Here is a 13,641-nt window from a genome sequence, read left to right as displayed (position 1 = left end):
TGAAAACATAGTTGCACATTTGCATTCTGAGAGACAGTTGAATTGAGAGACAATGGAAGTGCTCACTGATTCAGTTAACAAGATTGGTCTGGGCAATAGTGATAATCAACATTCTTTGACTGTGTAAAAGCCAGAACTCCACATCCCACCGAGTGTGACTGGAGAACTTTGAAATCAACAACCCTCCCAGAAGCTGCGGTTTCACACAAAGAGATGGTCATCTGACCTACCTGCTGGCCAAACTGGGGACAGTTTGAATTGTGCCTCACTGAAAGGTAACAGACTGCAACTGAACTCCAAGAAGAAAGTACCTCTCTCTCTCTCTCTCGCCAGCAAAGTCCCAGGGAAACCACAGTGGCAGTGTAAGCCTCAAGACTACAGAACCTTACAGGCGACCACCAAGAAGACAATTGAAACCTCTCTTCGGCCTTCTGGTACCAGAGAAGCAAGCTTAAAATTGTGCACTGGGCCCCAGCGAGAAAGCAAAGACCATAACTTCAATCAAGTACATTACATCAAACACAAAAGACAGTGACTCAATTCCATTTATTGCCAACTCTACTTCAACCCACCCCCCCACCCAAATTCTTTCTTCCCCTCTGTATCTATATGTGTGTGTGCGTTTATCTCGTGTGCATGCGAGCATGGTCGCGTATTTTAGTAATTTTAACCGGGTTAGCGTGGTAAGCTAAATAAACTTACATCTTTCTTGTTTAAACTAAAGAAAACCTGTCTGATTGGTTCATTTACAATTGCAATTAGTAAGCAGTGAGCAAAGACTCACTGGGGTGAAGCTAAAATCACTGTGTTTTAAAAGAAAATCCCTGTTACAGCCAAACCAGGAAAGGGGCAAAAGGGGAGCCTGAGGCCCTTTCCTCACCTGGTCGTAACACCTTTGGATTCAGTGCTTCCATACTTATTTCTTTGGGAAAAGATTCATCGTCGAAACGGATCACAAACCCCTTGAGATGATCTGGCAGAAACTGCTAACAAGTGCAAGTGCGTCAACACGACTTCAACGACTGCTTATTAAAATTCAAGGTTATGACTGTGACATTCGCTACAAGCCAGCTAGCATCATGATTACATCTGACACATTGAGTCAACTACCCAAACAATCCAAAACCAGTGACATTTCATTGGACCTTCAGGTCAATCTCATTGACTCTGAAATCGAAGATGTCCTACATGTTGACCTCATGGGTTTTGGCATGTCCAAATGTCAGCAACTTTGATGGCACCACTCTGCAACAGCTCTGGAAGACCCTGATTGATGGCTGGTAAGAGTCTCTCCAGCATTTTGCAGAGATTATTCCATCATTTTGACCATTAAGAGATGAACTTGGTATATCTCAGGGTGTCATCTTCAAAGGCAAACAAGTACTTGTGCTGAAATCTCTGAGGCAGGACATCTTACAACAATTGCATCAAGCACACATGAGTATAGACTGTACAAGACAGTTGGCCAGGGAAACAGTTTATTGGCTGGGAATACACCATGACATTGAAACAGCCATGAAGAATTGTGAGGCATGCCAAGTCCACATGCCCAGTCTTCAGAGGGAGCCTCTGTTACCCCATGAGGTCCCTGCACATCCATGGACCAGAATTGCAACCAATCTCTTCACTGTCCATTGAGAGGATTTCATGGTTGTGACAGACTATTTGTCCAAATTCCCCATCATTCGTCGGCTGCATGACACGTCAAACGCGACCATTGCAGACATTGCAGGATGTGATGCATTTTGTGACCTCCAAACACTTGAGGCAAGCAGCTAAAGGAACAACAATGTAAAGCACCTTCCCAGCATTGCTGTGTAAGTTAGTACCTTGAATAAAATAACCTAATTTTTGGAATCACTGATGTTGTCTGTGTGATTGGTGTGTCCAGTACAACACAAAAATGTAACATAGTATAGCTACAAGAAGAAAAAGCAGGATAAATCTAATCCAGCCAATTACTGCCCCATTAGCCGCCTTCTCAATCATCGAGTTTACTTTTAAAGATGTGGTAATAGAGCACTTGAAAAATCAGTATGATTAGGCAGAGTCAACATGGTTTTAATGAAAGGGAAATAGTGTTTGATAAATCTATTTAAATTTTTTGAGGATGTTACTAGCAGGGTAGATAAAGGGGAACTAGTGGATGTAGTATATTTGGATTTTCAGAAGGCATTCAATAAGGTGCCAAACAAGATTGGAGGCTTATGGGTTTGGTGTAATATATTAGCATGGATTGGTTAATGGACTGAATAAGAATAAATGGGTAATTTTTTGGGATGGCAGGATGTAACTAGTGGAGTGCAACAGGAATCAGTACTTGGGGCTCAGCTGCTTGCAATCTATATCAATGACTTAGATGAGAGAACTGAGTATAATGTATCCAAGATTGCCGATAATGCAAAGCTAAGTGGGAAAGTAGGCTGTGAGGAGGGTGAAAAGAGGCTGCAAGGTATATAGACTGGTTTAAGTGATTGAGCAAGAATATTGTTGATGGAATATAATGTGGAAAGTGTGAATTTATCCACTTTTGTAGGAAGAATGGAAAAGCAGAGTATTTTTTAAAAGGTGAGAAAGTCATAAATGTTGGTATTCAGAGAGATTTAGGGACCCTTGTACACGAGTCACCGAAAATTAAACATGCAGGCACAACAAGCAATTAGGAAGGCAAATGGTATGTTAGCCTTTATTGCAAGGGGGGTGTAGTATAATATGGGAGTTTGGCTGCAATTATGTAGGGCTTTGGGGAGACCCCACACCTGTAGTACTGTATACAGTTTTGGTCTCCTTATCTAAGGAAGGATATACTTGCCTTAGAGGGGTGTGCAACAATGGTTCACTAGATTGTTCCCTGGGATGAGAGGGCTGTTCTATGAGTTATACCTCACACAAAGGAAAATGAGGAGAGAGTGAGTAGAATAGGCTCTCTGGAGTTTAGAAGAATGAGAAGTGATCTCTTTGAAATGTATAAGATTCTTAGAGGGCTTGACAGGGTAAATGCTGAAAGGTTGTTTCCTCTGGCTGGACAGTCTACAACTAGGGTCATAGTCTCATGATAAGGGATCAGCCATTTAGGAGTGAGATGAGCAGAAATGTTTTTACTGTGAAGATTGTAAATCTTTGGAATTCTCTACTCCAGAGAGCTGTGGATACTTAGTTGATTAGTATATTCAATACTGAGATTGATAATTTTTTGGGCACAAAGAGAACCAAGGGCTATGGAGATTGGGCAGGAAAGTGCATTTGATGTAAAAGTTCAGGCATGATCTTATTGAATGATGGAGCTAGCTCATGGGGCCACATAGCCTACTCCTGCTCTTACTTCTTATTTGTTTTATTCTTTCATGGGATGCGGGTGTCATTGGAAAGGCCAACACATGCTGCACATCCGTAGTTGCCCTCAAGAAAGTGCCAGTGAGAGTCTATGCTTGATATCAAGGCAACATTTGACCGTTTGTGGCACCAAGGAGCCTAAGTAAAATTGAAACCATAGGATTCAGGGGGAAAACTCTCCATTGGCTGGATTTATACCTCGCACAAAGGAAAATGATTGTGTTTGTCTCAGCCTTAGGACATCACTGCTGGAGATCCTTAGGGCAGTGTCCTCGGCCCAACCATCTTCAGCTGCTTCATCCTTCTCTCCATCATTAGGTCAGAAGTGGGGATATTTGCTGATGATTGCACAGTGTTCAGTTACATTCGGAATTTCTCAGATACTGAAGCAGTCTGTGCCCAAATGCAACGAGACCTATACAACAGCCAGGTGGTAAGCAACCATTTAAGCTGAATAAGTGCCAGGCAATGACTATTTCCAACAACAGAGAGTCTAACCATCTATCCCCAGGGCATTCAATGGCATTACCATGGTTGAAGCCTCCGCAATCAACATCCTGGGCGGTTACCCCATTAATAAGAAACTGAACTGGACCAGCCGTTTAAATACTGCGGCTACAAGAGCAGGTCAGAGGCTGGGAATTCTGCAGCGAGTAACTCTCCTCCTGACTCCCCAAAGCCTTTTCACCATTTGAAAGGCATAAGTAAGGAGTGTGATGGCATACTCTCCACTTGCCTGGATGAACATTAATTTTAAACTATTGCTGGTGTGAAGAGCTGACTGTTTAAAGAGATCAGCAGTGGCTGGAAAAGCATTTGCATACTAAGAGACAGAGCTTAGAGTCAAAAGAATTGCTCACTGATTCAGTTAACAGAGATTGGTCTGGGCAACGGTGATCCCTATCTTGTCGGTGTAAGAGACAGCACTACACCACGCCCCCCCACAACCCCCAACCCCCACCACCCCCATCCCTCATCGAGAGCTTTGGAATCCAAAAACCGCTGTGGTTGTTCCCAAATAAGGGGTTAGTCACATGACTAACCTGCTGGCCAACTTGGAGTTTTGAATTGTGCTCACAGGACAGTTTGAAGACAGAGATTGCAGATTGCAACTGAACTTGGAAGAAGAAAGCCTCTCTCTCTCTCTCTCTCTCACTGATGTCCACATCCATTGAAGACACTTAAACTTTAAAAGAGAAGACTACTACATCGAAACAAGTTTGAAAGCGTCCACTGGGCCCCAACGAAACGGCAAGATTTACCTGTAATCAAAGACTCTACATCGAACTCAAAGGACAGTAAACAAACCCCAGCTATTGCTTCAAACTTTTTCCCTTAATTCTTTCTACTTTTATGTCTCTATCTGTGTGTGTGTTTATCACGTATGCATGCTAGCGTGGTCACGTCGCGTATTCATAGTCGTTAACCGAATTAGTGTTTAAGATTAATAAACTTCCACCTTTCTTGTTTAAATCTAAGAAAACCTGTCTGATTGATTTCTTGGCCTTACAATTGGCGAGCAGTGAACAAGGATTCACTGAGGGGAGCTAAAAACATGGTGTTTTTAAAAATTAAACCCTGTTACGGGTAAACCAGGCAAAGGCGGAGAGGGAGCCCCTAGACCCCTTTCTCACCTGGTCGTAACAGTGGGTGTCACTATTGTGTAACTAGAGTTGACCTCCCTGTCCATGTTAGACAGAGCTGTATCAATGCTCTGCATAAAGCCTTAACAGAAATTGGAGCTGGACTCCTTCATGCTCTGCAATATCGTGTGCAAGCTCATTGCTAGGCTGCCCAGTACACCGTGCATTTCCTGGTATATGCCTATCAGTCTTTGGTAGGCTGGACCCTTGAACGCAGCATCTGAGTGTTCTGCAGCATTCCTACTGTATGATCTCATCCTCCAGTGAGGTAGAACCCATGGCATCTGTTTCCTCTGCCCTACTCCTACACACATCACTGCTGATTCACCATGTGAAGACCCCTCCTCTGGCCTAGTGCCTAAAGTATGTGTGGTACCCAGTATCTGAGTTGGTGCTTGGAAGAGTGAGATCAAGTGATGCTTCATTATCAGGAGGGCAGGCCTCCTCTTTCTCAAGTTACAGAGATATGTGCATGTTTCCAGTACCTGAAATGAGAGTGACAATGGTTAGCTTTTAGGACAAAAGGAGAACAGAGAGAAGTGGCTGGTGAAAGCACCTGCTGTTTACCATGCAGAGTGTGTAGGCCAAGATAGAAATAAGGAGGAAAAAAAGAGGATAAGGTATGAAGTAACCATGAGTGACAGCTCCTCCAGCGTTGCAAGTCACCACAGCCATTATTCTGCTGTTGCCCATGATGGCAAGCACACTTTCTTCAAGGAGGGAGAAGGTGCGCAGGCAGGCTCGACCTCCCCTGGCAGCATGCTGTCTGCAATTGTGGGTGATCTTTTTCTTCAAGTAAGAAGGGAATGTATTAGTGACAGTCTTGTGAGGTGTTTAGAGAATGTACCACTCATGGATGAATAACTGGGTTGCTGTGAATCTGTTGTGAGTTACGGGAAGTGAGCGTTGCAATAGTGGTGAGTGTGCATCTTAGGAGCTGGAGTGCAGTGTGGTGCAGTGATTGTAGGAGAGTGAAGGAAAACAGGAGAGGGAGTGTTGTGAGTAGTGCAGTTGGAGAGTAAGAGAGCAGTATTGTTACCTGCGCAACTCTGGTGAAGTCACTGAACTTCTTCCTGCATTGCAGCCACGTCCTGAGAGCTGAGTCACTGGCTTTGACCTCTTCTGGGATGTCTTTCCATTGGCAGTAGAGGTGTTGCCTGGAGATCTTTCTGCCCCCTTGGGGTAAAGAGGAATTCTGTCCTGCTGTCCACTGCCTGCATCAGGGATTCCAAGGCAGATCCAGAATACCATGATGCTCCCTCAGAACATGCTGCAGCCAATTCGCTGTGCGTAAATGCTTCCTTATTATCTGCACCTCCCCTTTAAGAGTTACTGGCTACCTTTAAATGGCATCAGCGATGCCCAATTTCCGGTCCCCAGACAGATGTGCAGCCATGAATAGTGCAGTGCTGGCTGTACACCTAACTCATGATAATGAACAGGCAAAGCAAACATTCCACCTTGCTTGGGACATCAGTAACAGGCGAGTGCATTGCACACACCAGCCCCAGCACACTCATTTATGGGCACAATCAAATTTCTAGGCGACTCTCCCTACAGGAAATTCCAGTCAGGGTGTGACTGAAGCACAGTTGGCTGCCATTCAACGTGAAGCCACTTTGTCTGAAGCTGCTTGAAGTTATTTGTGGGCAGCTGAAGGGATTTATTAACTGTTCAGGGGAGAGGTCTGACCAGTTTGTTTGTAGTTCCCATCTAAACGTAACCCAATCTCCCATTTCTTTCTTCAACTTTCTCTTTTTACAAAACCTCCTAACATAATTCCATGGCTTATGTTATTAGTTACACTCAAAAAAGTCCTATCATTAAATAATTGAATCCATACAAGGGGCTTGTACTTATTGTTGAAATGAGTCATACTAATTGAAATGTTATGTCCACTGCTTACACCAGGCTGACTAATGCACTGTGCATACAATCAATGTAAATTACTCATTGAAGTGTATTTGAGTAGGGGACCATGTATCATATTCCAACAACCTTTTGTATGTCCAGCTTTTGTCATTCTTCATGACTAGTAATTTCCACACGTAAGATATACATACCATATTATTGCTTGGTAGAGTAAGTTTCATTGAATAATAGGTTGGAATTGCAGCAACCGTAATAGAGAAGGAACGGTGCACCACGTAGGCAACATATGCATCTACTTACCAATAACATGCTTGCTGATGCTTAGTTTGGGGTCTACCAGAACCACTTGGCCCCTAACCTTGTCATAGCCTTGATCCAGACATGGATGCCTGTCCTGTCACCTTTACTACCAAAAGGGACAAGAGCAGCAATGTTGTGGGATCACCATCAGTTCCCTGCCAAGTCACATCATCCTGACTTAGATATTTTTCAACATTTCTTCATTGTTATGTCTCTATCTTGGAATTTTCCATCTAATAGTATTATGGAAGCACCGTCATCATAAGGAGTGCAACAGTAAAAGGAAAAGTAAAAGCAAAATACCGCGGATGCTGGAAATCTGAAATAAAAACAAGAAATGCTGGAATCACTCAGCAGCTCTGGCAGCATCTGTGGAAAGAGAAGCAGAGTTAACGTTTCGGGTCAGTGACCCTTCTTCGGAACCCTACCAGCACCTTCTCAACTAAGGCAACTAGGGATAAAGAATAGAAGCAGTCTTGTCAGAGCCAACCTCATCCCAAGATTTTTTTTTTTCAAATGTTGACACATGCAAGGCAATTGATTTGTTCTTTGTGCTAATTGAGAAACGTTATGGTTGGCAATATCACTACGACTTGTTGTAATCTGATCTTCAGAACATCTGGACTGGCAGCATTCATTAAGAATTAGAGCATTGTTCACTGCTGTTGGAACTGTGCCATTAGTCAAGGACTCTGCCAGCTACTTCCTGTTGGCCAATCAGAGCCATATATTGAGAAATCAGGTATTTTAAAATTAAAAATATTTTTCTGCCGATGGTAAAATGAGGACAATTATCTGGAAAGCAACTTTGTATTTTTTAAGGAACAAATGGTATTGCCTGTGATTGCAGAAAATGATGCAACTGAAGCCCTGTCGCACTAAAATAAGACATTTCTTGGGAGGAAGGAATGGGGAGGGGAGAATGGTAGAGGGTTTAAGAAAGAAATACATTATTCCTGAGAACAATGCATAATGTGGGCTTTAATATCCCTCCATTAAATATAGAAAACCAGGGATGGGGGTCAATTAATACTAACTTGCCTGATTTACATAAAATGCCCATAGGAATGTTAACCTGTGTGGTACTGCGCAGGAACTTACTGCTACTGCTAATGAGGCAGTAAACTCACTGCCAGCTAAAAGGTAGGCCCCTTTTACAAGATTCAATTCTAGACCAGTTTTAAATTTACTCATATTAAAATTCTATTAAATTGCTGTGAAAATTCCTGTCTGTGTGTATGTCACATTTCTACTTTTCATCTCAATGCTACTATTATCCAAATGATGTACACTGTGCAATTTTATTAGAGAATTTTATGAACCACTCAACCAATTGCCAATTCTTCATTAAACATAACTTTAACGTTGACTATCATTGTGTATATATGTAGTTTAAAAAAACACTTACCATGGTCACCATAGACTTTCTGTGGAGAAAAATAAAGCTATATGTGAATCCACTGAACTGTACAAAGGGGCATTCATGACTTTAAAAAGTGTGTTTGGAAACTTTTGGACAAGTTAAGTCTCTGGAACATTTTGCTGAGAAAAGTCTGCTATTTAAGGTAGTTTCATGCTCCAACCTAAATTATATTGACTACAGTACAAACTATAACAGTGCAGATTTTTCCATTTACAATTTAAATGCCTTCACAGTGAAATGGAATTGTTGATGTAATGACATGATGACATCACTGTGTCAGCAATTACACTGTTAGATTTGTCCATCATTTGGGTGAAATTTGTAAACAAAGTCTCAACACTGACAATGTCCCTTTAAGACAAAACATATTTTAGTTAAAGGAGAAATTAATTCCTTGCTGTTCCTTTTATATATATTGAAAATTACTATGACCTTTTCTCAGCTGGTTCTTGTAAAGCTTGCCTCCACGACATCGCTTTTATTACTTCAAATAAAAACAATATAATGGGGAATAGGCTCTATGCAGGAACTATAAAAGCAGCATGACATCATTTACCTAGAACTCATAGCAAGTAAACGATATCTTGTAACCCAGAGGCCTAATGAAAAGAATAGAGAGTTTACTGAACAGAGAAATCATAAAGAAAAAGTGCCAGTCCAAGTGCGCAATAATGAAATGGAGAGAAAAAGAAGCAACATAAAGGAAAGGATGTTTCATCAATGGTTTTGTAGTGAATGGGTAAATGACATTTTACAACTTGCACAATTTTTAACTATACTATAGAAACTGAAAAGTTATGTGTAATCATTTTAATCCTGGAGTTACGCATCCATAAAACAAGTTGCTAAGAATACTCTTTTTGTGATTCTACTTTAAACAAAAATATAGTAGTTATACATTTTAAAACTGTGTATAAAGTGCTTACTTACAGAATATGACACTGCAGCCAGCCAGATGAAAAAGCACCTGATAATTGACCAAGCTATTGCTTTTGGCATAGTTCAAAGATTTGGAAGTACTATGCTTCACTCTGGACATTTGACTTTCTGCTATTTATATTACAACACATCGGCACAAGAGCAGGGTCATATGAACATACTAGAAGTTATTAACCAGTCTTCAAACATAGATAATTTAAGGAGGCAAAAAACTTTGACATTGGTAAAAATGGCAAAAAACTTGAAATTAGTAGAGTTGCTTAAATAAATGTAATGGCTAAAAAATAATCTTTTCAGCTGAACTACTTCACAATGGACCTCCCAGTTAGAATATATGTTTAGGAATTGTTGTTTGATCATAATCAAGGATATATAAGTAAAAGGACCCAATCCAGCTCCTTAAATGGCATAACATGTGTTCAGAATATAGAATAAGTGATTCATTTAAGTTTTTTCTCTTGACTTTGCCTCATTTTTCTTCCTCTAGTGAATGCATTGATTCATATATAATATCATGGCTGAGAGTGACTCACTAGCACCTCATCCAAGCATCCACTCTAGGGGGTTATTTTAACTTTGGGTGTTGATGTAAAAGAGGCAATATTAAATTGGCTGTCTGTTATACATCACATCTGATTTTCTGTTACATTGACTTTGATGGAAAGGATATTTGGATGTGGTGTATAGTGGGCAGCCAATTCCTTGTCACATGTTTGGCACCATCACCCACAGTTAAAATGGCAACTTTAGGTGTGTTAGCTGGTAACAGACAGCTGTTCGTCACAGCTGAGCCCACCCCTCTTCTCACTGGCAGCACTTGCACACTTTCAGCAGAATGGGATTAACTCAGAGGCAAACAGTTACTGCCTATGGACTGAAAGTTTCAGCTGATCATTGAACAGATGGGGTGGGGTGAGGTGAATCCCCCAAACTGAACTAAATTGGCTGTTTTTCAATCTTTTACAATTTTGTTCCCAAATTACTATAAATTCCACTCGAGCTTGAAACTGTCAAACAATGTAAGTCACTCAGTTTCAGAATGGTCTTGCCTGAACAACAGATTGATTCAGTCTGCAGAATGAATGTTGATGCATTATTGGTAAGATTTTACATCTTCAAAATATACATATTACATTATCAATTGCTCTCAAATGTCTGATCATAGTGGGAGAACAATTGCTTCTGTTGAAGTTGCACATCTCCAACTGGTAGACCCACTATTCGATGGGAGCATAATGTGTGTTCATGTGCTTATACCTTTTAACTCTGACATTCCTGGGCTCCTATTCCATTGACACATGTGCAGCTTGTCCACTGATGCCTGATTGCAGCAATTAGGTGGAACTTTCATAGCTTGGTTGAAGCCCTCCCTGAACTGCTGGCCAGATGGTGAAGCTAAGACCCAACAAGAGTTCAACAAAGAACTTCATTTCTATAATCTTCTGCTTCCATGTAAGATTGATTGCCTAGTAAAGGTTTGGGCCCATTTGTAGGGTCGCTGGGGGAGATCATGCCAGTTTGCCAGTTCTTAGCTGGCGTGAATTCTTCTGAGCCCTTCTAAGGAGAGAATGTCCTGGTGTAGCCCAAAAACTCCTCAAACACAAACCCTTTACCCAGGGAGTGGCAAGGCGGAGCAGGCAGAAGATCTGCGTATGACCTCCATCAGAATTTAAGGAGGTTCTTTGATTAGGGGACATCCAAGTGAAACAGGGTTCTACAACAAATCACTGCATTTCCCAACCCCAAGAATTTCAGGACAACTATGATCATTGTCCTGCTCAACAGGCTGCTCTGGGATCAGGATTATTTGAACAGTGATCCCCAGACAATAGCAATACTGGCTACAAGCCACACACATGCCTCCCTGTCGTCTAACATTCCTTTGCATGTGGAGAGGAAACATAAATTTTAAAATCCCAAAAAGAGTGTACCATGATCAGTTCCATGATCTGCTTTAAAGTCATTAAGAAAAACAGAAAAACTCAAAATTACTGTTATACCCTGCCACTCCTTATGCTGTACTGTATAGATTGTCTGCACAGAATTATCCTTATGCATATCTTGAGATTTTCTCCAGGGTGTTTGCCAACACCGGGGCGGGAATTTTATGCTCTTCCCCGCAGCAGGTTTGGAGGTGGGGAGAGCATGTAATCAGGGGGTAGGGGGGTGGGGTCGGGAAAGAAACCCCGCTAACTCCCCACCTTCGCCGAAATTAAGTCTGGGATGGGAAGGCTTGTGAATGGCCTTCCTGCACAGTCACCAATTGAGGCCCACAACTGAGCAATTAATGCCCAATTAAGGGCCTCATCCCTCCCCCGCGGCAATTAGCCCAGCGGTGGGTGGGTCTGGCGCTGCACGGGGAGCATGCTAAACAAACCCATGGGGGTTGTTTGCCAGCTGCAGGTTGTGGGGGGGGGGGGGTCCCTCGTTAAAAGGCACAGTGCCAACAAGGGACCCGGCATCAGGAAGGGGGACCCCACTGAGAGCCACCCTCTGCCCTTGCTGCCGACCTCCTGCACCTCCTTCCTGTGACCCCCAGTCCACGAGTCCCTGCCCACCCTGACCTACCTGTGGCCTGCGTCCAGTGCCACTCCTAGGCCTCAGGTGCGTTCTCCACCGGCAGCAGCCACCACCTTTGTGGTGGCGCTTCTCAGTCAATGCTTGGCCTTCCAATACAGGATTCTCGCCAGTGCTTTATCAGAAGTCAAAACCGCCGCTGCCCCGATAAAATCGTGGCCATGGTGTTCTATACAGGAAATTGGAGGCACAGAGAAATTTGCAAGTTTCTGTCGAGTTGTTGCAGTACATTTTGTAGCTGGTGCACCCTGCTGCCACAGTGCACTGGTGATGGAGGGTGTAAAGGTTTACGGTGGTGGATGGGTTGCTGAGTAAGTGGGCTACTTTGTCCAACAAGGTATCGAGCTTCTTGACTGTTGTTGGAGCTGCACTCATCCAGATAAGTGGGGAGTATTCCATCACACTCCTAACAGAGTTTTTGAATACTTGTTAAAGTAAATTTCTGGACTGGGGAAATGAATTCTTAGAGTGAGGCATCACAAATGTTTGTTTCCTGCATGTAGATATGCATGTCATAGGGGTTGCAGGCCTAGAAGGCCTTACTTAGATTTCTGTGACCATTTTTGCCTCAGAGGTTGCACTTTCCTCCTCAGAGGCAATTGGGAAGTTATGCCAGCTTCATTCTGAAGACCTGCAGTTCACATCTAACAGGAGAACAACTGTCTGTAACAGTGAAAGTAACCACTGCCTTGAAATGGTTCTGTGACAGGATTCTTCCAGGCAATCTCAGATGATCTTCATCACATTAGTCAGGCAGCCGCCAAAATAAAGAAGGTCACTGATGATCTATTCAGGCAGCCCTCAATCTTTGAAACAAAGAGTGAAAACAGTATCATTCTAAAACTACTACAAGTGCAAGGAGCAATTGATAGAATAGGTGTGATTTTGAATGTTCTGCATGATAACCCCCTCAATTTCATGAATAGGAAAGGCTTTCATTCAACAAACATCCACCCGATGTGCATTGCCAGTCACCTCATCATGCATGTTAATACCTCCTAGGCAGGAAGCAGCCATTCACCACTCCAGCCATGGTGACACAGAATCACGTATCAAGATGGTTGTTTAGTAATCAGAGATATTCCCTGCAGTCATGACTTTTGGTTTAAGTAGCAAGGAGGAGAACAAGTATAATGAAGCCTATGGGACTACAATAATTTTAATAGAGCAGACCATAGACATTTTGAAGTCTTGTTTTAGGTGTCTGAATAAATCCTGCAGTCCAGCCCAGAAAGAGTCTCTGTAGCTTGCTGCATCCTGCATAATAATGTTATGCAGAAAGAGTTACTACTTCCCAAAGCTGATGAGAATAATGGCAATAATGAAGAAGATAGAGAAATCTCTTCATTCCCACATTAAGAGGAGGAGGGTGTACAAGAAGGGTAGGAGATGGAACCAGAGAGTCATCAGCCTGCAGCCAGAGAAAGCAGGCAGCAATTGGTAATCTACTGCTTTTAGTAAATAAAATCTGATTAACAAAATAAAATTCCTCCTCTGCCTATACATCCCACTAACCAAACTGCCATAAAAAGTCCTCCTTTCCCAAAGGCTTCT

General features: G+C 42.4%; 1 protein-coding gene across 1 annotated transcript in view; it reads right to left on the bottom strand.

Annotated features, from left to right (window-relative positions):
- LOC137380688 (hyaluronan-binding protein 2-like) overlaps window positions 1–9,629 on the bottom strand; it is a 74,678-nt gene extending 65,049 nt beyond the window's left edge. Inside the window, exons 1-2 of the mRNA XM_068052941.1 lie at window positions 9,502–9,629; window positions 8,557–8,575 (exon numbers count right to left, since the gene is read on the bottom strand). Coding sequence (XP_067909042.1) covers window positions 8,557–8,575; window positions 9,502–9,570 — 88 coding nt within the window. The 5' untranslated portion in view covers window positions 9,571–9,629. The remainder of the gene's footprint in view (window positions 1–8,556; window positions 8,576–9,501) is intronic.
- Between the last annotated feature and the right edge of the window lie 4,012 nt (window positions 9,630–13,641).

Source organism: Heterodontus francisci, chromosome 20 (assembly GCF_036365525.1).
Source record: "Heterodontus francisci isolate sHetFra1 chromosome 20, sHetFra1.hap1, whole genome shotgun sequence".
Lineage (NCBI taxonomy): Eukaryota > Metazoa > Chordata > Chondrichthyes > Heterodontiformes > Heterodontidae > Heterodontus > Heterodontus francisci.
Note: the sequence above shows the minus strand (reverse complement) of the source record. Positions and strands in the feature narration are given on the sequence as shown.